The 26,562-nt window shown below is 43.7% G+C and overlaps 1 protein-coding gene across 1 annotated transcript in view; it reads left to right on the forward strand.

Annotated features, from left to right (window-relative positions):
- LOC146612581 (latent-transforming growth factor beta-binding protein 2-like) overlaps positions 1–26,562 on the forward strand; it is a 103,618-nt gene that overhangs the window by 24,297 nt on the left and 52,759 nt on the right. The window contains exons 4-8 of the mRNA XM_085343392.1: positions 15,144–15,403; positions 16,297–16,470; positions 19,492–19,692; positions 21,079–21,362; positions 22,421–22,523. Of these exons, the coding sequence (XP_085199518.1) occupies positions 15,144–15,403; positions 16,297–16,470; positions 19,492–19,692; positions 21,079–21,362; positions 22,421–22,523 (1,022 nt within the window). The remainder of the gene's footprint in view (positions 1–15,143; positions 15,404–16,296; positions 16,471–19,491; positions 19,693–21,078; positions 21,363–22,420; positions 22,524–26,562) is intronic.

Here is a 26,562-nt window from a genome sequence, read left to right on the forward strand (position 1 = left end):
TTATGGTCATTTGTTTGAGGGGAGTCGTCATTATGAGAAATAGACTGCAAAAATCCTGTGTCTCTCTGTGCTGCATGCACCTGTTTTGGCGGGAAAAAGTGCACAGGCTCTCTGATTGGTGGATTCAAATTCAGCAGCTCCAAGGCTGCTTGACTGAGCTAGAAACTTACTTCTCTGTGTGTGTGTGTGTGTGTGTGTGTGTGTGTGTGTGTGTGTGTGTGTGTGTGTGTGTGTGTGTGTGTGTGAGTGAGTGAGTGAGTGAGTGAGAGAGAGAGAGAGAGAGAGAGAGAGGAAGCCTTTTTATGGGATGATCTCATTGTAAGATTCAAATTCAATATATTTAGACTGGTTGACTGAATTGGATCTTGTGTGTGTCTCTCTCTGTGCATGTGTGTTTCCATATGTGTCCATATTTGTGATTGTGTGGCTGTTATATTTTTTTTGCCAATTTTTTTCATTTAACAAGTATATTTGAGGGACCCTTAGCATGTTCAGCATTTTTTCAGCTGTCCATTTTGCTTTTCCAATTTTTCTGTTTAAGTTATTACTATTGTGCTAAATCATACTATTTCTGCTATTTTATAAGATTTGTGCTAAATATAGTATTTCTGTCAAATTATAGTATTTGTGCTAAAACATAGTATTGATTTAAAATTACAATATTCATAGTTCATCACAGTGTCTCTGGTAATCACAGTATTTCTGCTCTGTTGTACTATTTTTCTAAATCATAGTGTTTCTGTAATGCTTAAGTATTTTTGGCTAAATATATTCTTTCTGTTATCTTATACTATTTCTCCTAAATTCTTGTATTTTTGAGAAGTTATCATGTTTCTGGTAAGTTACAATATTTCTGCTAAGTTCTGCTATGCTATTGTATTTCTGCCAAGTATTATGTTTCCTCTAAGATATTGCAGTTCTGCTAAGTTATTCCATTTTAGCAAAGTTCCTTTGCTTCTGCAAAGTTTTTACAATTTCTGCAACTTTTCAGCTTTTTCAGCTAGTTTTTGCATACAGCTTCAGCTTTAAAGCATCCACACTGCATTTTCGCAGGAAATGCAAATCTTTCTAGTTAGAAATGATCTCATCCATGGCGCTAAATTCTTCCATCCAGAAAAACTGTTTCTTTTGTTGTCTGCCTTTTTTTGTGGGGGGACTGAGAATAAAGTGCACCATGAATACCCCCACTGAATGAATTTATGCTTGACGGCATAAAATAAAAGTCTTGGTGGGATGGACAAAACATATGAGGAGCCTCCTTTGCTGTGGGATTCTGGGAAGCACAATTCCTTGTCATACTCCCTCCTCCTGTATTCCTGTCTTCAGTCTTAAGCCTCTCTTCCGACCCCCTTCAGCTTTGTCCCAAATGTCCTAACTGCCTGTTTTGTGGGATTAACCATAAAACGTAAAACTCAGCACATTGTATATGGCAAGCCAATAACTGCTTCCTCCTCTGACCTGTAGAACAAATGCATTTCAGTGTTTCTTGTAATGTCTGTGGTGGGATGTCAGCATTAGATTCTGTAGATCACAGTTGGCCCCTGGTATGAAGGTCAGGGCCAATGATCATGTGTAAAGGGTGTATTCACCACCACCACCATGAGTCCTTCATATAATCTTCACTGCCTTGCCGTTCTCTGACATCAGTTCTCTGCAGGAAACAAAGCTGGGTAGAGCAGGATGTATGCTGCATGCAGGTTACCCCTCTAAAGGTCATCTCTCTCTGGTCTGTTACATGATCTGACTCAGGGCCAGCGTCGGCAGCTACATAGATAACAAAGCTGCAATTCATACCACATAGAATTCAAGCCGTTATGTTTAGACTAGACTTCAGGTCTGAAGACTTTCACAGTAGAAAATAAATGACACACTTTCAGCAAAAGAAAGTACATTATTCTAGCTATAGTGATACATCGTGGTGCCCATGATGGTACTGCTACTATACCCTTCTGTAACATGGTGGTTTGTACCTTACTGAGATTATGCTTAAACCTCAGTTTTACACAGTGCAGTGACATTGTACAATATGAAACCTTTTAGAAACGTACAAACCAATTAACCTCACATATATTTGAACTGTGGGACGGAAACCCACCAGAAACAGGCCCCATAATTTGTTTTTGGTCAAACGTAATGTCTTCTAATTTTGGAGAAAAGGCAGATTTCTAGGCCTGAGGTAGAGTTTCCACTTTTATCTGTCCAAAGTTCACTGTTTAATGTGAGAAGAAAAATCAGACCAGTAAATTAAAGCCAACACTTCAGTTGATTTTTGATTGTCATCCATCGTTTTCCACTTACCCAATGCAGGGCCTATCCAGCAGCCATAAGGCAGGAAGCAGAGTGCACTCTGCATAGGTCTAATACAGAGAGAAAGACAACCATTCGCTCTCACATTCACACCAATTTAGATAAACCAAACTCCACCAAATTCATGTAGCTGGACTGCGTGCGGAAGCAGGAATAGTCAGAGAGAACCTACAAACATGACACGGAAAGCCCAAATGGTTGGAGGTAAACCCAGGACCTCTTTGTTGTGAGGCAACAGTGCTAATCCACCAAACCACTGCTCCACATAGCGTAGCAGGAGTTTTATTCTTTCATTTTAGATTGTGGTGGCACACAGATAATTTGACTGTTACAGTGAACCCTAAAACATCTTGTTCATAGACAGACAATGTAAAGCAAATTGAACAAAGTGATCACACTGATTATATTGAATGATTGCAGCCACAATGCTAATAGTAATTTAATCAAATTTATTATCATTGTTAGAATAAGTATAAAACATATAATACAATCAATCTGATTAATAATCACTATGATGTTCTCAAAATGTACAACATAAAGTCGTTCAGTATTGTCAGATTCAGTCTTTTCACAAAAAATGATTCAGTGCAGTCAGGTAGGAAATATAACTTTGGGTTTAAATGCCACTAATATTGGAAGTAGTGGATAAAACGAAATTGGATCATTGTGTCATCAACACTGGTTCTTTGTTTGAATTTCCTCACAAGTAATTCACTTGAATTACTACAAGAAAAAGAAAAACGCCCAGTGTTCTGGTCATACGTACAGGTTCTCTGCTTATATCGGCCCCACCATTTTCCTAGTGACTAATAGGGCTGGCGGTTATGTGGCTTGTTGACTCAAGGCTTTGTACATAGCCACACAGCCATTTCTCAGAGGAAACTGTGGTTGTAGTGGCAGTTTCCATGTTAATCATGGATCACTGGTTGCTTTCACTCCCACTCCAGACAAACCACACCACCAGCGCTGCTGGGACTTGTCAAAATCCCCTAGGTGTACTCTGCACCTGCGCTGAATTATTGTTTTGCTGTTATCGCCAGTTTTCTTAGGAGCAATGATCACAATGCTTGCTGAGGAATTTCAGGTATCAGACGCAAGAGAGACAAAGAGCTTAAATGCAGAAAGGCAGGAGTGGATATTCGCTCAGGAAGCCTCTGTTAATACAACTGAGTTGAGAGGATAATAAATTAAGAGCAGCCCAAATCCCACATTAGCTTTACATCACATGTTGCACTTGAAACTTATAACTTTGATCAGATAAGTGTTTTCTTATGACTGAAACATATATCCAAGGCTCAGCCTGGGAAAGTTTTCTGACTGTATCACCTGGCAGTCTGCTTTGCTACTCAAAGAAGAACTGTATAGAATCATCCTCTTTTTTTGGCTGCTCCCAAAAACAAGGAGAGCTACACAGGAAGTATGGTTAAAGTATAGTAAAGGGGTAAAAGTTAATTCCAGCAGGTTGTGTGTGCTGCTCTCCTCTGAATAGGGCTCTCTTCTAAACCAGGCATATGACTGCATGTCTAGAGGACTGATTTGTCTCCCGGCATGGGAGTGAAATTGTGTGGAGTCAGGTTCACCGGCTTTCTGCTTGTTTATACAGTATTTTGTGCTGATGTTGCAAACTTGACATGTACCCTGAAGCTCAATCCCTGGTGAGCTTTTTTTTTTAAAATTTGTGAATGGCCCAGGGCTTTCTGGAGTATGGCTTAAGGTCATCTGTTGTGGTTTTACAGGACTTGATGTGGTATTGGAGGATGCAGGGGGTCCCTTTGCTTTTGCATTAATATGCCAGAGTAGAGCTATGGAGGCTACACTGTCCTTAAGTGAACCCTCCACATGATAGAAAAGGCGTGTTAAATTCGTCTCAGCGTGAAATAGTAAAGATTGATCAGCTATTTTCCATTACACTTATTACTATGCACATCTAAATGTATTCTAGATTGCTGTATGTGAGCAATTTTAACACACAACAATACTAACCGAGCCAGGCCAGGAAGAGTTGGTGTTTTTTTTTTCCTACAATCACAGAGCCAAACGAGTCCCATGAGTGTTTGGCTTCCTGCTGGGCCAGAGGGAACAAAGGACCATAGAGAACTCAGCAGTCAGCATGGGACAGATATGTCTTTCTCTCCCCCGTCCCACCTCTCCTAAAGCCCCATCTGAAACACTCTCTCTGAGTCGCCGTGCCAGCGGGCTCTGTGTCCGTGGCCAAATCCACCTCATCAAGCTGGCCTGTGCAGATGCAGCTGTCAGACGGACAAATACTGTACAGCAATTATAGAAAGAAAGAAGCACGCCTGTCCCGGAATGCTCTCCGGCCTCCACCTCCGGCACTGAGGCAGATGGAGATAGCATCAATCAGACACATCTCCCAGATATGGGGCATGGTGTTGAAAGCATGAATTAGCAGTATGGCTATGCATGGGACCAGTTAATCCATTCAGATGTCAGGATGTAGGGTTCCTGTGGGTTCCACTGGGGGATGAAGTAGACCTCCAAAAGTTTAAAACTATACAAAAGTAGACCTCCAAAAGCGGGACTTGTTCATGTCTACATTTCTGCCCTGTGGTCCCTGTAAAATTTCTTTTCAAACCAGCATTATATTCCAATTCAAAAATTTGCTTAATCACTCTTCTAAATGGAAACCCTTTTTGGCTTATCGTGAAAGCAGTCTGACATATGACTCTGACCAGCATATATAGCCTCAGTCAGCAGTTGGTAATGGCTCTTCCTGCTGACCTGTCTTGCGGCATTTTTACTAAGTTAATGATCAGAGCAACTACAATAAACGGGAGAATATTAAATGGCTTCTCAGCTCACCAGGCCTGCAGGCATTTTGGTTCTGGCCCCTGAACCACAGCAACCACACTGATTTTCTTTCATCCAGACTCACTGCTTCCTGGATTTGAAAACCCTGCTTTTTAAATGCTGAGGCGAAAACTTGGCACATTGGCACGGCTACTGCCTGCCCCCTCCCACCCCCCGGAGATAAAAAAAGGGAGCTGATTATTTCACAGGTGCTGGCCTGCGCTGCGTTTGAGCAGACGGCAGGAGTCATGTGTTTTGATCATGTAATGTCGGCAAACCTCAGTGAGGTCAGATTTACAGAAAATCTATTTTCATGCAGACGCTGGGGGAAGTTATACCTATAAAATTAAGTGGAACTTCATCTCTTCATTTGTCTGCGCGGCACTTCGGCTGATCCAAATAACAGTCTTTGCTCAGTCAATTTCTCAAGACCCTTTTCTGCTTTCCATGGTGCACCAGGCCCAGTTGTTGCACTAATATAAGACTCTTCCCCTGGGGGAGAATAAAAAGCTTTCTGAATCAATCCAGCCCCACTGTAACTCATTTCACCCAGGCTCTGGCTGCTACTAGTGGGATTCCTGGAAGGCCGTCCAGACAGAGAGAACATGATTTAATCCAGCCTCCGTGGCTGGTGCGATAAGCCCTTAGACACACCCATATTTTCACAAGGGGGAATATTCTGCCAGGACCCACAATTATCCAAGTCATAATGACTAGAGATGTTATCAAAGAAAGACTGGGCCTTAATTGCTCACTGATGTTTGGCCTTATGCGGCCACGTATACGAGAAAAACCTGTTTTAGTAGAGAGGAGCTTATCGTTAAAGCAATGCACATGTTCCAGTGACTAGGTGTTTCCTTTTATTCATACTTTATATTATGGGACAGATGTTGGACCACTGGCACTTCTGGCACATTTAAATTGAATTTCAAAGGTGCACTCAGTTAAAATTTGTTCATTTTCATATACAGTGGAAAGAGAAAAAGTCACGAATATTGGAAAAATTCTTTATTTTTTCTTGCCACAACTTAAATGAATAGACCGTTATCACTCTCTTGCCTGTGCAGCACATTTAAGCTTGGTCGAGGAGGAGATGAGGCATATTTTGTGACCCGTTAAGATATTTGCTTCAATCTAAGACTCAGATATCAGCATGATTATCCTGCAAAAGATGCTGCGACAAACGCCAAGACTCTGGAGGTCAAAACATTTACTACCAGACATTAAACATTCACAAAAAGCTGTAATTTAGGGTAAGACTTTAATGTGACAGAGGCTGGTGTTGAGTTATTTTTGAAGTTTCACTGAGCACAAACTTTACCACTATGCCATTGCATGACCTTGTTGCTATGAGGAAGGACACAACAACAATAAAATGAAAGTGTCCTTGGGGTTGGATATTATATTTATTGGTGCATGTTTAGGATCAGACCTCAGGGTTTTATTGAAAGAAACACACAGGGACCTCGGTGGCGAATGATGAATGGATGAGAGTGTTCTCCATAAAGTCTGAGGAATGAGATGTGTGACCGCAGTGGGGTTTTGGCCACCGGTGGTGCAGATGGTTTGGTGCGTTGACTGGGTTGGTAAGAAAGAATAAATTCTGTTTCAGACTTCTTTCACCTCCTAAAATACACCAAGGCTGTTAAGTCAGACCAAAGTCTCCTAACCAAGCATCTCCCCCATTTTCCTGGGGGGCGGGGGAGATCGAATATGGCAAAACAAGGCTATGATTTCAAAGCAAAAACCAAAATAGACTCAAAATATCCAATGAGTAATTAATTTCTTATCAAATATCAGATACAAACAGCTCAGATTTAGCTAAATCAAATTCTGAAGCAAACAAGTCATAGTTGGCAACGAGACTCTTAGCCATCCTTCAAGTATCATTACTGCGAATCTGGAATATTTTCTATTTTCCTTGCTACATTGTGGTTGGAGTCTTGGACCATCACACAGATTCACAACACTACTGGGATTTGAATAGCAAAACACGAACAAGAGTCAAGTGTGTATGTTCTTGAATAACACCTCCTGGGACTAGTTTCAACAGTGTGCACTCTCCCTCCTTGTCTGCAGGCTTTAGTCTGTGTAATGCGGAGCACCATCTGCTGTAGAGATTTTGCTGAAAAATGTCCTTGCTGACGTTCTCAATTGTAAAATATTGTACACAAAGATGGATGATTTCTGTCTGTTTCAAAGATGTTCTCGGTTTAATGTTTTTTTTGTTTGTTTGTCAGCTGCGTGGCTAATTCTTTCCGAGTTCAGATCTCGTAACCGTTACTTTGCCGCATAGTAGGAACCTTTGGAAAGCTTTGGAAAATGGCCAGCATACTTTGTTATACCCCAAACTTTTTGTACCCCCTCGCAAAGTGCGCCGTACAGTTCACAGTGCTCCCTCTTTGACTGCGAAAGTGCACGTCTGTCGTGAATACGCTCATAAATCTTCTCTTTTCTTTGTTGCCAACAACAGTGTTTGCAGTGGTTGAGTAGTACAAGGTTTTCATTGTTTCAGCTGCTCCCCCCCCCTTCAGTTTGAGCGATGATATGCATATCCAAACATAACTTTTTGAGCCGAACAACAGCGTTTAGCGCTTCCTCGGAATGAAATGGATGTGAGTAAACTTTGATTTACACTTGGTCTTTGATGACCGTCATTTATTTCCCCATTTAACAAGTAGGCTTCAAATTGCCCTAATTATGCTCAGCTCTTATGTAATAAGGGTTCTTTTGGCTGATGTTCCATGTTGGAAAGAGGTAAATGGAGCTATTTAACTTTTTGTTTAAATAAGAAGAATAATGACTCGATTTTCCTCAGCGCTATTGAGTGACTCTTGTTGATTGGTTTTAAACCTGCTGATGGATTCAGAGGTTTGCCACTCATCGCTCCAGAGGTTATGTCCTACTCCACAGAAAGAAAACTAAAACTGGACCAAGTGACAAGGCTGAGAGCCACTGTGACCCAGACTGGGATGCTCGTGCCAGACACTTCTGCCTACTGTCAGACTGTCTTGTTTTGACAGTCTCGTCAAAGCCAAATGGCTCCATCTAACAAGCAGACAAGCTCTTCGTATCAGCCTATTTTCTGCATTAGCTACTAGAAGTCAACAACCCAAGCCATTACATGTGGCTACAGACTTTGGTATTCTCAAACAAATCAAAATGAAAAATGTGCTATACCAGGTTGGACATGTGCTGAGCTTCAAGTGGTGAGCAAGCTAGTGAAAAACCATTTAATATCACACAGTCCTGACCTTTCCAACTTATTCAGCATCCTGAGGCCAGAAAAAACGGTTTCTGCCTGAAATACTGACAAGTGTGCTTTATATAGCAAGGAGATTTATAGAGACAGTGGGTAATGAAAGCGCCTCAGAGACAGAACTGTTAGTGAATGAATCAGCTGTGGCCCATACATTACTGCGCTGTGCTTCACATAAACACTTATCTGGCGTCGTCATGCAGTGTGGGCTACGGAGACAGTTTAAGGTGTAAACAGTTCTTGAAAATCTGGGTCACTGCATGCATGTGTGTGTGAGCGAGTGCTCGGGGTGAGCAGGATCATTAGATAAATCTTGAATTTCTGTCGGAGCAAAAGGCTAGACACCGGGCAACTTACAGAAACAACAGTCACCACTGGGATGGTTGGAAGCGGTGCTTTTCGAGCAACTGCTGTTGGAGTTTCGTGGTGCTTAAACAAATCCAGATAGCTGACTTTATCCACATTTATCCTCGCCCTTCCACAGATCACAGTCTTAACATGAAAATTCATGCTACACCTGCTATTTTGTTTGGAAGCGTCACTGAGTTGGAGGATCTGTAGTCCTTTTGACTGTCCTCCAGTTCTTGATATTGGCTTGTTTTCACAGTGCTTAACTGTGTACTGTTTGTGCTCCAAAAATGCCTCCTCTCCAACTCATTTGAGCCTGACGAGGCTGGAACAGGCATTCACGCCAGCTGTCATGCCTTTGTGAGAGCTAATGTTCACATATTGTAATGCTAAATGAGTTCAAAGATACAGTATGTCGCAAGCTGAGTGCCAAATAATACTTTTTGCAGTGTTTTGGAAGTGTTGCAGTGTTGATTCATGTAGAGCTTATATTCTTGGCCCCGAATGTGATTTGTAATTTCTTCAGATGTGATGAGGTTTAGCTTTAAATGTTTTCCATGCATGTGAAATGAATGATAATGAGTGATAGTGGACACTGACAGTTACTTCATGTCTTAGTTGGAGGCTTCCTTTGCTGTCAGATACGAGCTGATGCTTTGATCAAGTGTTTGGATCAAGATTTATCAGAATTCGTTCTCTCTCTGTGAATATAATTACCGAGCACATGTTCTGAACATGAATTATTTCATTTCATGGGCTTAACTCAGACAAACTTTGCACTATATGGTAGTGTCCAAGCACAGAGCATCTATAACTATAAAATGGATATAACCTCATTTTACTTTATGATTTCAGAAGCTTGCACTACTTTGGGCCTTGCTAGTGAAATCATAAATTACATTATGTGTGCTTATTTTGGAGAGTGATATCTGATGACTACCAATTTTACGTCTGCATGTGAAGTGCTGCAATTGTGCTTTAGGGAGATGGCGGGGTCTTTCTCATGCTATAAAAGCGTCTCACCAGAAAGTCAGATTTAATATCTGGTATACCGGCATGTACATTTTACTGATGCTTTAGCATACGCCCACCCACTGCCTGCTTCTAAAGCTTGCATTGGATTTGAGAATGGTATTTCCAGTCTTGGTGTCAGTTCATATTTACTGTTTTTGTTAAAAGGTTCTGATTATTCAGAAAGGGAAGTAGATGTCCCTGCAACCTTTCAGTATTTAAATAACATGAAGCAGTACTAGTCAAATTTCTGGAGATCTGAGTAAGTTCTTATCTGTCTTTTGGTGTCAGCTCTTGGGTTTCTACACTTCATTATTAGTACCTGCTTGGGCTCCTTTTGCCTGCTTTAAATCTTCAAACAAGGTGCCGGAGTATCCCTCAGAGATTTTGGTCCATATTGACATGATATCATCACACAGTTGCTGCACATCCACATTATTACTCTCCTGTTCCTCAGGCTCAACACAGCAGGATAGATTCATACTTTTATGTTGTTTTCACTCATTTCTGATTGTAACATCCTAATCTTACTGTAGAAATTTAGACTCATCTGACCAGGCAATATTGTTCCACTTTTCTGCTGCCAAATTTTAGCGAACCCACGTGAATCTTAAACTAAGTTTCCTGTCTTTAGCTGCCTTAGTCAAAAGTTCAGCTTTTTGTGCATTCAGAGATGCTCTTTTGCATAGCTTTGGCATTTGAGTTACTGTTGCCTTCTGACCATTCTGCTTTGACCTCTGTGATCAATAAGGTCTTTTAAACCAGAGAACTGCTGCTCACAAGATTCTCCCTTTCTCACCACAAACCCATGAGATGGATGTGTAGAAACCCCCAGTAAATCAGTAGTTTCTTTTTTTTTTTTTTTTTTTTTTTTAAATGACATCAGAAACAGCAGTATGCGACATTACGTGATGGCAGAGCTTCAGTTCATCCTTTGTCTTTTTTTTTTTTTTTTTTTTTTTTTTAATAAATAGGACAGGGGGAATGAATGAGAGAAAGAGGGGGAGAGAAAGAAAGAAAACCAAAGGGGAGAAGAGACGGTGAGAAGGGGGGGGAAGAGAGAGAGAAAAAAAAAAAAAAGAACTCCTGGGTCACCTGTATGGAGAAAAAACACAAACAAACAAAAAAAACAAACAGAGGAGACAGCAAACAACAAAGAGCAACATAATAATAGAGAAAACAAAGCACCATCACAATAAACTAGCTAGTCATAGATATCAATATTTACTAAATAATAAACGATATTGTGCAGCACGCAAGATAGACAGCGCACAGTGTGCTTTGAGGCAGCAGCCAAGAAAGCTTTAGTCCGCGTCTGTGAATACCCATGTGTGCATCAGCATGCTTGCATTCCAAAGGTTTCTCCATGTAATGATCTGCTAGGGAGTGTGGGGGGGCCACAGCCCCGTCCTCCAGGGTGTGAAGCGGAGGGCGCTACTGCACTGGGCCCCGGTCTGATGGGCCTGGGCCCCCCTTCCCTGGCGGGTCGCGGAGTGTGGGAGTGCCTACTGGGGTCAGCGGGGGAGCTGGCCCCAGGGAGGGGTTACCTGCCCCTCCCTTCCTTCCCTCCCCATCTCCAGCTGCCTCCCTCTTCCCGCTCCTCCACAACCACCCACACATGCAGGGCCTTGGAGTGGGGGTATGTCACCAGGGTGCAGAGGAGGCTACCCCCCCCCCCCCCCCCCCCCGTCCCCTTCTGGCTGCCTCTGCCTCAATTTTATCCCACAACTTAGACATTCACATTATTCACACTCTCATTACACATACATATAGGATCTTGGGGGTGGGCACAATCACGGAGTCCAATTTACCATCAGGGTGTATACCTCACCCCTGACGTCGTTGCCCACCTCTCAATTTTAAATACACTTAGTCATTGAGGGTTAGCAGGAGGGACTATGCGCTTACCTGCTGCTCCATGGCAGGTAGCTCCATGCCCTCCTGGGTTTTAATTGCACCTTAGAACACATATGCATCAACATTACAATGAGCGGGTGGAGGGAGGTTTGGAGTCTTCTCCCACCCCCGTTCTCTGCGGCCTGCTGGAGCGGGAGGGCTAGTAGGAGGAGTTGGCCGTCCGACTGCGGTCTGGGGTGTGGGGCCTCCCTGCTGCTGCGGAGTCGGGGTGGTCTGCCTCTCCCCACCGCAGGGAAAAGGGTAACACCACCTGGGTCTGGGTGCAATTCCCCCCTCCAGGGGCGGGGGTACCTAGACCCGGTTTGTAGAGTACGCTTGGGGAGTGTGATTGTGTGTACAGCGTCTCTTTATGTCTGTCTCCACGTTGGTTGAGTGTGGAGTAAGTGCATATGAGAGCATGAGGGTGGGAATGGATGTTTGTGTCTGTGTGTGCCTGTATGTCTGTGTCTATATGTCAGGTTGGGTATCAGACGCCACCTCTCTGGGGACACCTCAGGCCCTCCAAGGTTTGGAGGCCTATCTCCACCCACCACCACTTCCCCTGCCGGTGGCGGACTCCCTCAGGTGTCGGTGTGTTGGTGGTTCTTTGTGTCTGGGGGTGGGCGTCCGGGTACACACCGGCTCACTCCTTGGCAGCCGCTTGTCGGGGCCTGGGGCCAGGGGCTCGCTCGGGCCCCTTTGGAGGTGGGGTGCCCCCGGCCTCTCGGCCTGGGGCTCGGTCACTCAGGCGCAGCTGGGGGCCGGCGGAGCTCACGGGCGCGTCACTGCAACTCCCCCTGACTGCTGGGCGAGCCCTCATCTGGGACTCTCCTCAGCTCTTACTGGAACAGTGGCGCGGCTGCCCCTCTGTTGGTCTTCCATGGTCTCTTGTGTTCTGGGGGCCTCTGGATGTCTGGAGTTTTGATCTCCTCCATACCCGCTTCAAATCAGTAGTTTCTGAAATACTCAGAACAGCCTATCTGGCACCAACAGCTATCCCATTTAGAAGCAACAAAGCCACTTAAATCCCCTACTCGGTTTGAACTTAAGGCAGGTCGTCTTGACTATGTTTACTTGCCTAAATGCATCGAGTCACTGCCATGTGATTGGCTGATTAGTAATTGTCCTTGACAGTTGAAAGGTTGTACCTAATAAAGTGACCAGGCAAGTGAATGTGTTTCCTCTTTACCAACCTATATTACATGCTAGCGTTGTCTGTTCTGATTGGTGCTTGGTGAGAGCTTTTTGGATTTCATAAATGCTAAGTAGCTTTGTTGAACTGAAAAGTGTCAGATGATACCAGCTGCTGAAAGACTGAGAACTACGCAGCTATTATTTTTTTTCCCATTCATTTTTATTTGCCTTATTTCAGAATTTGTACCATGTGCTCAGCAGCTCTGTTATTGCTGACTTAAGTGATTTAATTAAAACTGTATGGCCATTGCTTGATACCCCAAACATTACTTCCATCTGTCTGTACAGCCCATGTCCCATGTAAACTTCGAAATTGCTTTCAAGTCACCCAGAACAAGGGAGGGGAATGATTCCGCTTTAAGCCACAGAGGCCTTGACGTCAGAGTGAGGTTGTGCTTGCCCCGTGTGCTCCCTGATCTGCAGGCAGAGAGGGTAAACATGAGCTCACACTGGGAGGAAACCACTTTGCCATTGAACATACGAGAGGTAGACAGAGCAACATCTGGCTAGGCCTAGGAAGTGAGGCAGGATGCTTGCAGGTCAGGTGTCACTGTTAGTGATGGAAAAACCCAATCACATTTGAGCATGGAAGCGTAATGGTCTTTTGCCACCTCCTGTCCACCGTTATTACCTTGGCAGTAGCACCTCTTGTTTCCCTGTGTCACATCCTTTCTCCAAAATCTGCCCATATCTACGACAGCTGGGACATGGTGTGTCTGTGTTTGCTTTTGTGTGGACAAATATGCATTTTTGTGCGTGTGCGCACATGTTTATTTGCTTGATTATTGTTGTGAGTGTGTGTGGGGGTTAACAGAGCTGATTTGTGATGTGTGGTTTAAAAAAACACAGTTTTGTACAAGTGTTTATTTGATCTATCCAGCATAGCTCACCTTTGTCCTTCACTGCCTGTCTGTCAGGGCAGATCAGTGGGATCCAGATGTTTTTTTTTTGTTTGTTTTTTTGTTTTTTTGCAGGGCTGAATCCCGGCATTCCAAAATCAGTCTTAGACCCAGGTAGGCTTGTCTGCCTGTCTGTCTGAGAGGCACGCGCCTCCTCCAGGTCACTCACATGAGCTCAACTTCCAGGTCGTGCAACACTGGCTCAGTAATTGACCCAAATGAAATGCTCACTGGGGAAAAAACTTGGCCCCTTGCAGCCCTGGTCGAGCTTTGTTCGTCGACCCCAGTTTTAATACTTCCTCCAGTTCAACGCAACACTCAGGATGTTGCTCTCTGGTTGGCCACAGTCAGACAAAACAAGGAGTTCATAATCTAGTCATGCAGACACAATGTGTGATGGAAAGATCTGATGTGTTTAATCACACACTTTTCTAAGACGAGCCACACACAGACTCTCTTTGGCTGCCTAATATTTTGTTGGCCAATCTATTCCTGTGAAATGGCTTTAAGATGTCTGCAGTGTGCTGCCATATGTACACTGATACAATGGTGGGTGGTCATTTTAACCATGTTCAAAGATTCAAAGAAGAAGGTCCGCTTGTGTGAGCCAAAAGTTCGACCTTCAGACTGCCGTTACTGTTTTCTTCTCTTGGATTCGTGCAGGAGAGGACCAAACAGAGATCTCTGCATACGATTATTCGACACGTTTTTTGTGGGTGACAGTAGAGACTTTTGTTCTCGTACAACATTTGACTGAAAGACTAAGTCCACTAATAAGCAGGTAATGAGCGTAATAGTTACAGAGAATAGATGTCCAACTGATTTGAGAAGCTGACAAAACAAGAAACTGAGTTTTGTTTAAAAGATTAAAAGTTTGTTTTTGGAACCTCAAAACCGGGAAGTTGAGGATGTGGTGCTCACAAGCACATGAGTCTGTTTGCAGAACCCGACAACCAATCAGAAGTAAGTTTGCTTACTGAGAGGATGGCCTGAAAGATATGGGAGCTAAAATAACTTGTTTCTGATGGTGATAAAACTGAGGGATTGCATACAAATAAATAATAGCTGTTCTAGTGGAGATCCAGAATAACAGTATGGCGCTGAGAATACAGTGTTAGGCCCACTGTTATTTTATTTTAGCATTGTAGTGCTTAAAGAATGATTCAGTAAAATCAGTTCCATTAAACTTCAATGTTTATTCTATAAAATTGATTAAGTATGATTAAGTAATCTATGAGCTAGATGCCATGTTTGTCTCTTAGGAGTCCTACTTTCTGTTGCACACACTGAGCACACTTACACTCATGGTGACGCGTATAAGATGCTCATGGGTGTATCTTTGTGACTGCATATATGTGTGTGTGGGACGTTAGCTTTTGTCTGAGGTCATGTGTTTATGGCCTTGTGATAATTTACAGGACCCAAGTGAGACGGGGACCCCCTGACTCCTCCCCTCAGCAGACCGGGACCTCCCGTACTGTGAAACGTTATCCATCATCCTCTGGGCCTATAACCTCCAACGCTCTGCCCAATGGCAATGGCTACTCTAACAGCAACGAGCACGGGAACTGGTATGGAAACAGGAACGGGCATACCAACACACATTCCCACAATACTCACAGGCCAACCAGCAACAGCCAGCTGCACGGACAGTTCAGCAATGCATTATTACCAGCAGGTAAGTGTAATGAGACTGAATACATGTATGTCTTCCACTAGAATATTTGTGAATATCATAAATCGTGGCTCTGTTATCATTTCACATCCTCTGCCCCTAGCTACCTCAAAACAAATGCAATCGCTACGAATGCCTGACGAAATTCAGAGTGACCACAATACATGCATACACTTCCTGTGGTGTCATTGTTCAACATTAGCCACGAGGAAAAATTGGCAGCGTCCCAGGATGCACTTCCTTTCTCCCTCTGTCCAAACACCTCACACCCTCTGTGGTCTTCATCACATGCACAGACGTTTCGTATCAAAGCTATTGCAGTTTGAGCATGTGCGAGATTGCGCAGTTACGTACTTCAGAACCTTTGGGAATTTACTCAGACACTTCTCTGACATGATAGACACTGGACCCTGGTTGCTGTTGGAAATGTGATGTGAACGTCACCAGTTTTTCCCCCCCTTCTCTTTGATCCAACGTGCACAGCTGTCTGCCGTTCCACATCCTCCTGTTTTTAGCCACGTACCGCAGCGACGGCTGTTGAACAGCTTCCCACCATTACACAGTGCTCACCTACACTCTCTTTGTTTCCTTCACCCATACACATATCCAAAACACCTTCTCTCAAAGATAAAGGGCTTGGAGCCTAGCCCAAAAACCTAATAGCCTTCTCACCCCCCCTTTTTTTTTTTTTTTCTTTTGCTGGTCTGTGGCACATCGCACGTTCAGCTGCAGCGTGCCACTGGCCAACCGTCAGCACACACCCTCGCACTTATAAACCTCCCTTTTGCCCAGACGGGGAGTGTGTCACAGTGAAGCTGAAGGTGGAAGGATGCAGCTCGTCTCTAGCCTGTCTCTGCTGCTGCCCCTTCTCAACCAGGTGTGTGTGTGTTTTCCAGGGGCCAACCTCACCTCCAACCTGGATCGCATCAAGATCGTCTTCACACCTATGATGTGCCGCAGGGTGTGCTCTGGAGGGCGTTGCTATAATAGCTGCGAGAAGGGAGACATGACCGAGGTCTACAGCGAGACCTCGCCCCATCAACAGCCGAAGAACCAGGGCTTCCGACTCTGTGAGTGTCGACCCCGGCCCTCTGACTATCAGCAATGCCTGTCTGCCTGCTTATCTCTGTGATACTGCTCTGTGTTGTCCCTGAGTGTCTCTCGTTCTCCCTTTCGATTCTCACACACAGTCTGTGTTTGGTATCTCATTATTTTTTTTATTGGGTGAGCTAGATAAAATGGGCATGCTGTCTGTTCTGAATACCAATCTTAGACAGGAGGCAGAGTGGTGTAGATTAAGCATGAGAGCTATGCTGAAAACTTTCACTGTCAAAGAAAAAGACGGACAGGGGAGAGCAGATTAAAAGCAAGCTCTGTAAAAGGGGCCTAATCTCCCCTTGTACACAGACACGTGGACCTAGTGGTCCCACGCTCCCCAACACTTAGCCCCATCCCTTTTGCGGTTTACACCTCGCAGTTGGCCTCGCCGTTAACCGTTTAACATGCTCTCTGGGAGGGCAGGAATGGATGAAAAAGGAGAGGGATAGGCTGAAAAGAGAGAAAGAGTAGCAGCATGAACAGGGTTTTACAGGGATTACATTAAACCTGTCATTTATCCAGAGGGCTTTGCTCCAAATTCACACAGGAGTGTCCATGGGATAGCAGGGGGCGGCTAGTGCCAAGACGAGGGTCGTACCCCCTGCGTGTTTCTGAGTTTTCTCATCAGGTTTAATGGTCCAGCTTAGACCTCAGACTAATTATGGATTAGAGATGAAGGGCGCGCATACCACACACACACATATATAGATCCGCTCCAGTTACAACTCTCATAAATATAAACTCAAACAACGATACAAACATGCAAACAACCCTCACCGAAATGCACTAGCTTATTTAGGGAGGACATCGCAGGCTTATGAATATATAAACAGGTCGATGTTGCAGATTTATGTGCACATTAGCAGGGTTTTGGAACACGGTGTAGATATTCTAAACACTTCAGCATCCTGGCAGAGACCCTTCACGAGATTACATTCCCGGCATTTCCACTTTTTCCTCAGTGGTTAGTTTTTATGTCCCACTTTTATTCTCAAACAAAAAACAAAAATCCCCTGTCTTCGTTATGTAAAAGCATGTGTTAAAGAGCACATTAAAAAGAGATTGCTTTCCATTTAGGCTCGCATCCTGTTATTGCTCGGGCCTGCGTGTTCGTCCAGGAATGTCAAGTGGACAGCAAACAGTTATCTCATGCTGTTGTTACGTTGCTTAAACGGCGCAGTAAAAACAGCGCAGTAAAAACAGCGCAGTAAAAACGGCTGGATAATTGCAGCAGTGCCTCTCGATGCACAGCCTGTGTACAACACTTACTTAAAGCTGATATTAGATTGGTAGAAGTCTGTTTATTGGGTGAGAAGTGTGTGCGCATGTGCGTCTCGCTCGTTAGAGGTTGTTAAATGGACAGAAAGATAGGCAGACATGGAACCTGCTGCGGAAAGTCGACAGTAGGATGTTGTCTAAGAATAGTTCCTGCCCCATACCAGGGTGGGACTGGCCTGACACAGACCAGTGCAGACATGCATCCAACACTGAGAGGTTTTAATAGCCCTCCTTGAGTTAGTATTTAGTATTTATTTATTTATTGTCATTGTCAAGAACAATGAAATTGCGTTTGGGGCTTCCATACAACCCAAAAAAAAAAAAAAAGAAGAAAATAATAAATACCCCTTAAAACCCAAGTGTACATATTTAACCCAGTGTGACTCCAATGCAATAAGAGTTGATAATTTAGCCCGCATGTCGAATCACAGGAGGTCTTTCTCTGTGTCTGGACATATTTAGTCTTTCTGCCCGTCTCTGTCCCTGCATTGTTTCTCCTTCGTTTTATTTCTGTTTCTTTTTATTCTGTTTTTAATCTATTCTGTTAGCATTCTCCTGCTAATCCTGTTACTGTCCCATCTGATACACGATTCTATTCTTGTTCTATTCCTCCCTCTTTTCGTCCTGTGGTCTCACTCTTGTTAATGTTATGTGACAGGGAGCTCATTCCCTACATGCCATCAGAACCCGCCAGCATCTCCCTGTTCCCTGTTTGCACCCTGTTAGCCTCAGTGAGACACAGAGGATGAAGTTCCCTGTTTGTTTCCATGTCTGGCATTCTCTTTAATCTCATAGCATGCAGGCCATTTGAATCTGTATCTTGCAAAACAGTCTCTTGTTTTTGTAGAAGTGCATTGCTTCACTTTCTCATCCTTCATGCTCCAGAATAGTTCTATATTCGTCATAGTTGGATAGATTTTTTTTCCTCATTTGATTGTCTTTGATGTTTTCAGTTAGGAGAGGTCAGGTCAGGGTGAAACTGTAGATGGGAACAGGCCCAGGTATGTAGGGCGCTGGGCTGGCACCCATCCCTTATGCCAAAAGATAAGGCAATGAAAGGGCTGTTAAAGCACTACTGTCAAACACCATCTGGCCACTGCTGGTCTGTTCTGTTTTTCTTTCCACGGCAAATTACAAAATATAAATCAAATTGTAGACAGAACACATTTTGGACTTGGATTTACTTGGATGGCTATGAGCCAGTTGCACTCCTATCAATTTCTGGACAATATTTGATATTTAGGGGAACTTTTTCGCCTTTTGTCATCCAAACACGTGTCCCATATGGTATGTTGTTATTATTTTCTGCAAATTATTACAGCATGAATCATACATCATCACTCATCATCCTGCACAGGAGCATGTAATTACTGATGAGAGGCAAAACATGCCATTGAAGGAGGCACAGCGTGAGGGGCATGGCTCTGTCGCGAGGACAAAGTTGAGATTTTATAAACGTCATGTGGAATGAGGTGTCTGGTAGTGCCAAAGCAGAGAACAGCATGTTGCTAACCGTTTGCAAACAAAGGCTGTCCACAGGAAGCCCTAGCACATGCCCTTCCTATTAGGACTACGCCTTCTGTTTCTTATTACCAGATCCTTGTGTGTAAGGTTAGATGATGCTGTGCAATTAAATGTGGTATGTTGTGTATTCTAAAGATTCCTCTCATTCATAACCCCTTTTTTTCTCCGTTTCTTGTCCTTCATCTTTGCAGTCTTCTGTCAGATCCCCTGTCTTAATGGAGGCCGGTGCATTGGCAGGGACATGTGCTGGTGTCCGTCAAACTCAACAGGACGGTTTTGTCACCTGCCAGTCCCTCCTCCTGCCCGACCCACCCCTCAAAGCCACAGGAACCACCAGAAACCAAAATCTCCATCCCATTCCATGTACACTCTCCCACTGTCCAATCAGCCAGGTAATCACGCTCCGGCACGCCTCCCCACTCACTCTAACTTTATTAGCATGTCTTCACATTACGAGTGCTGTTAGCTTGACACTGTGTGTGTGACATTGGCCATCACTTTTCATTTAGGATATTGTGCATATTTAAGAGACCTCAGATTGACTGTCAGTTAGCTAACATGTTCATTTCTTGATGACTCTGGCTGTACTCGTGCCTCAACTGCAAGGTTTCCATTCTTCTAGTAAAGCTTACACTCCAACAGAGAAGTGTCGAAAAAAGAAGCAAAACACAGTTAATAAACAACAATTGTGGGTTTCCTGGCTGTTCCTTTCTTCCAGAAGCAAACGATCTCATGAATGCCTGCGATTAATCCGTTTCATTCAACATAAAATAATCACCTGACTTGAATTTTGCAACAGAAGTTGCCTTAATAAAAAAAAAAGGAAGAAAAAAGCATAGCTTCATTTTTAACATTGTTTATAGTGTAGTGTTATTGCTTTCCTTGCCAACAGCAGAGGTCACTTTCTATTTTAAGCAGAACAGCTCATAGATGACTCAGTACAAGTCATCTTATTGTTCACACAATGCCGCGTTCACCAGACAGAAGATATTAGAAACAGAGCACGGCAGCAATACGAATTGTTGTGAATAAAAGAGATAAATTCACTCTCATCTCCTGGTGTAAGCTATCGTGTCCTCCTTTCTTAGTTTCTCATTTTAGGGAACAGTTAAGTAGAAGCAGAAGGTCAGTCTAAATTCATTTAAATTACACTCAGACACATTTCATCCTCTTCTGAAAAATTAATTACTTAATAATTGCATTTAATGACAAATCCAGTCAGTGTGTTATCATGGTACAGGAAAGACATTGTTTGTCCTGCCTGTATGCTTTATATATGAAATGGAGCCATTCTTGTCCTGGACTAAGTTTTGCATTTTCTCCTTGGATTCTGCTGTCTGTGTGTGAGGTTATGATTCATGAGAGTGGGTCGGGATTCTGGGAAAAAACCTGGCACTCCCTGAAGATGGATGCTTACCCCGTGTCAGAAGGACAACAGAGCCTCACATTGCAACATCTTCTCAACTCTTCAGCAAAACTGTTTTCAGTCTTTAAAACGATTTGATTTAAACCAGAGAATCCGAAACGCTCTGTGTTGTTGTTGTTTTGTAGCATCTTAAGGGCCTCTTCACTGCCAGGAACTACCAATATGCACCAAATCTCATGACTTGATGATGAAGCAAGTGTTTGTGTAAGACTTTAGCTGAGATCTCATGCACTGCAGTATATATATACAGATTTTATCCCTTGGCAGAGGATGCTTCCCCTTAAACGGTTCAAATTTTGACACTGTAAACTATCTACTATGCTGTGTAAGCTTTGGATCTCTTCTTCTCCAGTGTCTCTCCACCCATCCTTGGTCAACGTCCACATTCAGCATCCTCCAGAAGCTGATGTCCAGATCCACCAAGTAGCTCGAGTCCAACCTGGGCAAAGACCAGCCACCACAGAGGGGGCTCACTCTGTCCAGCAGCGCTCCCAGCCTGGAAACGGACACGAACACGCCAGCGAGCACAGCAGCAGACACCCACACGCTAACGGGAATGGCCACGGCCACGCCACAACCCACATCCGTCAGAATGGAAATGTTGGAAGATGCTTTCAGGAGACGGTCGATGGACAGGTACCGTGTACACTGCTCTCAACTTATATCAATACACATAAAGTATTGTGGTCTAGGTGTTGAAACGACTGGAACGCAGTGTTTTAGCCACAGCTGCCATTATATAGTCACATCCCTTAACCTTCTCTGCTAGCTGTTGCTTCAAACAGGAAGTTTGTGAAAATGATTTATGTGTAAAGTCCGGGATTTATGAGGCTTGGCCACACTGGCCATCTCATGTTCCACCGCTTCCTCAACAAAAGCATGTTATGAGTTAGGATGCATTCAGAAGAGGTGAAGGTGAGGCTTGAAACCTCCCCATGTGGCCCAAACGGTGAGATTTTCATCGCCTGTGTGCTCAGAGTGTGGCACATTTTGTAGATTTACTGTGCTTTGCTTTAATGTATCCTAAAGCACTTGGGAAAAGGAAAGGACTTTAAGTGGCAGTGCGTGAGCTCGGCTAATCTCAGACCTCATACAGCATCTGTTAGCTTGGCTATTGTTGGGTCTTATTAGTATTTCAGTTGCAACAACACAACGAGTTGTTTTTGCCAGAATTAGTTCTTGAGTTTGTTTGTGCTCAAGTGCTGTTTCCATTATTTCCTCTCTGGTTAAGTAAGGCAATTTAAATTAAACCACTTAGTCACTATGTCAAAGAAGAACTAAACTTCAGCAAAAGAGCAGATTCACCCTGCAAATTTCCATATTATTTAACCATAATAGATTCAATCTGGAGGAAAAAATATCATCTCTTAAGTTTAATTTCTATCAGACAAAATCCGACAAGTAGGGTTTGATAGGACATTTAACCAAGAGCCCTTAATGCAGCACACCAGGAGTTTCTTAGCTGTTCTTAGGACTCGGTGTGTTTATGTCCACCTCTAACTAAACAGTCTCCGATGTGTCTGGTTCTCTCTGTCCTTGCAGAAAGGTACACACGCACACCCTGACACAAAAACATTTGCACCCTTGCCAGCGCGCATACGCGCTTGCACACAAACAAGCGTGCCTACCCAAACATGTAACACTCATTCTCCAAACTTGTTTCATAGATTTAACACAGATGTGTCTTGTTGTAGTGCGGCAAGCCTCTTCCAGGGCTAACCAAACAGGATGATTGCTGTGGAAGTATTGGCACCTCTTGGGGCCTAAACAAGTGCCAAAAGTGTCCGACCAAACCAGGTAAGCTGTTCTGACTAATCCACCAGAGTTATGTCACTTTTTTCATACAGAATTAAACTAATCTGGTTTAATTCTGTTTTGCTGTTGATGTTTGTCCTTTGGTAATCTTGCTCTGTGCCACACATCAACTCAAAAGGTAGAGTTTTCCCACTCTGATTGCTTCATATTAAGGTGTCTAAAAATTAATGCCTTAGCAGCCATTGTTTATGGTTGGTGGAGTTTTATCAGAGCATGTTTTACAGGCCTAAACAATGCTAATGAGCGGTGATGACTAGAACATAGCGGCCTTTGTTAGATTTCTAAAAACCTTTGAAAGCGGCTGCGTGACTCGCCCATGCTCCCAGTTGTTAAAATGAAGCTGTTTTCACTTCCATAAAACCAAAACCGGGAAGCAAATGAAAACACATTTAGCATGAAGATGAGAGCCTGGCAGGCGTGCCACCCACCCTGCGGGCAAAGCAAGCCAATGTGGCCTTGAATGAATGAGGAAATGAGCAACTGGTTCCCAACCAGAGATGCGGTAGGTAAGTGAAACAGCAACAGGGTGGTTGTATGTTGGCAGGAAGGCTTGGTGGTGACACTGTCCACTGTAGATGGGGGCTCTGACAGCTCTTTTTACTACTCGGAGAGCACGATGTGGTCCATGCACTGGTTTTGGCACTCCCACAGCGTACAGTGCCACATGGGAGATTCAGTTATTTCCCGCGTATCTCAATCATATTATGGTCATACCCCGCAGATTTGCTAGTTTTACTGTTAGATTGACTGTACCCTCTTTAATATCTGACCAGACGTTGATCAGAAGCAGACATCATCTCTCTCTCTCTCTGTCTCCCGCCTTGATAATAGATGTCGATCTATTCTCTTGCCTCCCACGCACTGTCTCCCCAGGCATGCCAGATTCCAATTCTTTCTAAGTCCACGGCATGATCTCTTTTGGCTCCCAGATGTTTTCCCCTGCTCCCTCCTTTGAAGTTGAGGGAGAAAACAGAGTGAATACCCAATTTGCTCATTTTTGTGGCTCCTTTTGGGGGGCAGCATATCGTAGGCCAGGGTCACACAATGGCAAAGAAAGAAAGAAAGAAAGAAAGAGGGAAAAGTTAAGTAAAAAATGAAGTCATATACTCTCTCCCAGAAGTCTTTGGGTGAGTTTTAATACGAGAAATACTTTGAATTCCTCCAAGAGTGCTATTGTTCTCAGGGTAAAGACTTGGGCTTTATCTCTAAGCTACATTCCCTGCTTACTCGTCTAGGTGTGTGCTTTCTCATGCGTTTGACAGGAATGATGTGGAGCTCCTGAAGAATGATGTGTCTCTCTTTATTTTATAGCGACTGAGTCAGCCATCGGCTCGCAGTGAGGAGAGAGGTCGTGTAGCTTAATAGGACTCTCCCGTGTGTCCTGTTGAGTACGTGATAATGATGTCATGAAAGCCCAGTTTGTTTCTAGGCATGCATTACTACCATTGGTCAGTTTATTGCTAAACATGCTGTTGACTAAGAGCAAGGCTTGCTACTTCATTTTTTATGATATTGGTAGAAGATGCCAGAATGACCACAGTTTAATGGGGTGCTGTTGCAGACAGGACTGCTAAGTCTTTGCTGCCTGCCTGCACATCACTGTCAGTATATCTGCATCGCACTCACTCGATACAGTCATATAGATCCAGAATGCATTGCTACTGTTACAGTCTGGCTGTGTCTCAAGTCCGTAAATGTACAGTTAGTTGTGTTACACAGCTGGATATGATATATTATTATGCACCAAGAACACTGTATCGCTTAGGGATATTTTGTGGGCTTGTTTTACTGTTTGTGCATGTGTTTGTGTGTTCATTATATTAAGAAGGTCTGACATTGCAGAGGCATAAATGCCAGTGTGTCCCATCTCAGTGGGAGATGAGGTCTTAGCAGTTAGTGCCTTTAAAAGTCACATGCTGAGGATTCCTGGCCTGTAATGAGTTCCAGATCGACCAGGCTGAAGTCAGCTCCATTTCTTTAGTTCGGATGATGAAGTGGAGTAACAAAGCAAACCCTGTGCTTTTCTTGGATTTTAAACCATTTCATTCCATCACTGCAATTTCTTTCAGCAATGCAGAGGTCCTCAAGTTTGAGAACTAACCAGTGACTTGTTAAGTCAAGTGAGAAAGAGAATAGGTGAGTTGGACAGGAGGTGATTTGGTTACATGAGTCCCATTAAGAGAAACTGGATCCGTTATAAGCTGAGAGGAATTTTATCCTTGAAAAGCAAGTGATAGGGCTGTTTGTGCAAATCTCTGGGTTAAGGATACATTTCAATCAGAAAATTAATCAGAGGTTCCCAGTTATCTGAAGGCAAATTGCTATGGCCCAAGTCTGACCTATACTGTCGTGTTGGCATCACACTCTATAGCTGGCAGCCTTTTCCTCACTGTGTTTCACTGCTCATGGAATTTCACAAGCCATTTGTCTCCCCATCTGTCACTGATGGGCAGCTTTCCTCTCAGTGACTCTCTCCATGAGCCAGGCTGAAGCCTTGGGAGGCTTCCCAAGGAGTCGGATCAGAGGTCCCCAGGGACTTTAAGTAACCACCACACCCACGGGAGCCTTGGCTTCCTCTCTCTAACCCTACCTTCCTGGGTCACCGAGGTCACCGTGTTGTCACTGCCCTCACACTGTTTTGCCCCACCCTCAATTCGACCTCTGTCTGTGTAAGTCATCTGCCTCTTTTTGCTCCCCACTCCTCTCTGTTTTCTCTCTGTAATGAGGAAGCTATTCTTCATGAGGTTTAGATCAGTAAAGTCAGATGAGGCGAAGGAGGGGCGGTGGGGGTCGGGGGGCACTCGGAGAGCTCCACAACTTCCAGATCTTCCCACATGAACTCATCCCTTCCTAAATCTTCCATCTATTCCTGAGACATTTAAACTGACCAGCTAAAGCCTGTGCTTCTTGCTTTTTATTAGCGCTGATCAAACAAGAACACTTGTTAATGACCAACAAAAACCAGAGATGCGATTACTTTGCCTTAGAAACAAGCAGCAACAGAACAGATGCACTGGAACAACTTCACAGCAGCTTCTCGTGGTGATCAGATAGAGATGTCGCATCTCTTTGACAGCATTTGATTCATTGATGTTGACTTAGCGTTATCCCTTAACAACTCAAATTATGGAATCTATTAGCTGGGCAGCAGTGTAGCTAATCAGCGCTGAGCCGACCTAACCACTACGAGAAATAAATCCCAGTTGGAGGCGCATGGATTTGAAATTTGCGATGCTTCTTAATTCGATACAAGCTACGTTAAGCATGTTTTTTTTATTGGGAATGTACCGTGGCATGCCTTATTTTGGAAGAAGCCCAGGTGGTAAATAGTCCACAGATATCATGGAGGAATGTGGTTCTGTTTTAAATGTGTTTCATGCGGGTTACACTGCCATCAGCATCTTGGAAAAGGACATTATTAAGCAAAATTGTCAAACTACAAACACTGACATGACATGCATACTTTCGTGAATAGAGACAATGAAAAGTATGTTTTCAGTAAAAGATTTAATGTGGCAGAAAAATGAAATAAACTCCTCATCAAAGCTGTTTTTGTCATTGCATCATATGTCCCATGGGATCGTTGTGTGAAAGCAATACTATACAGATGAGACTGCTGTTGATTGAGCAAATGCAGTATGTTGCAGCTTTTACATTGGTATGCATTCGCAGTGTGACGCTCATGCTAACCGCACGTATCTTTGCTGATTAGCTTTAGCTTCACTTGCAGGGACGTATTTACAGGCCGTGTGATATGGACTGTGCCAGATTGGCAAGTATGGCTTTTGCCAAGGAAACATTCTGTTTTGAGAGAAAATGACTTGTCTTTAAGCTGTTTGCTCCAATCAAGTATTGGCTCAGAGGCCAAGAAGAGATGGCTCTGCCATCGTTGCGATTCAAAAGACCTGAAACTCTGTGATGATTAAAGAGCTCCGTTTGCTCCTTCTTTTAGTTCGTCCTGTGGCGGAATGTCAGAAAGTAATTTTATGGAAAGGATCATGAGGTCTTGGCTTTGCTCTTG

Source organism: Diplotaxodon limnothrissa, linkage group LG19, assembly GCF_057381915.1.
Source record: "Diplotaxodon limnothrissa isolate DT_005_m linkage group LG19, D_limnothrissa_male_GT1.1, whole genome shotgun sequence".
In the NCBI taxonomy this organism is placed as follows: domain Eukaryota; kingdom Metazoa; phylum Chordata; class Actinopteri; order Cichliformes; family Cichlidae; genus Diplotaxodon; species Diplotaxodon limnothrissa.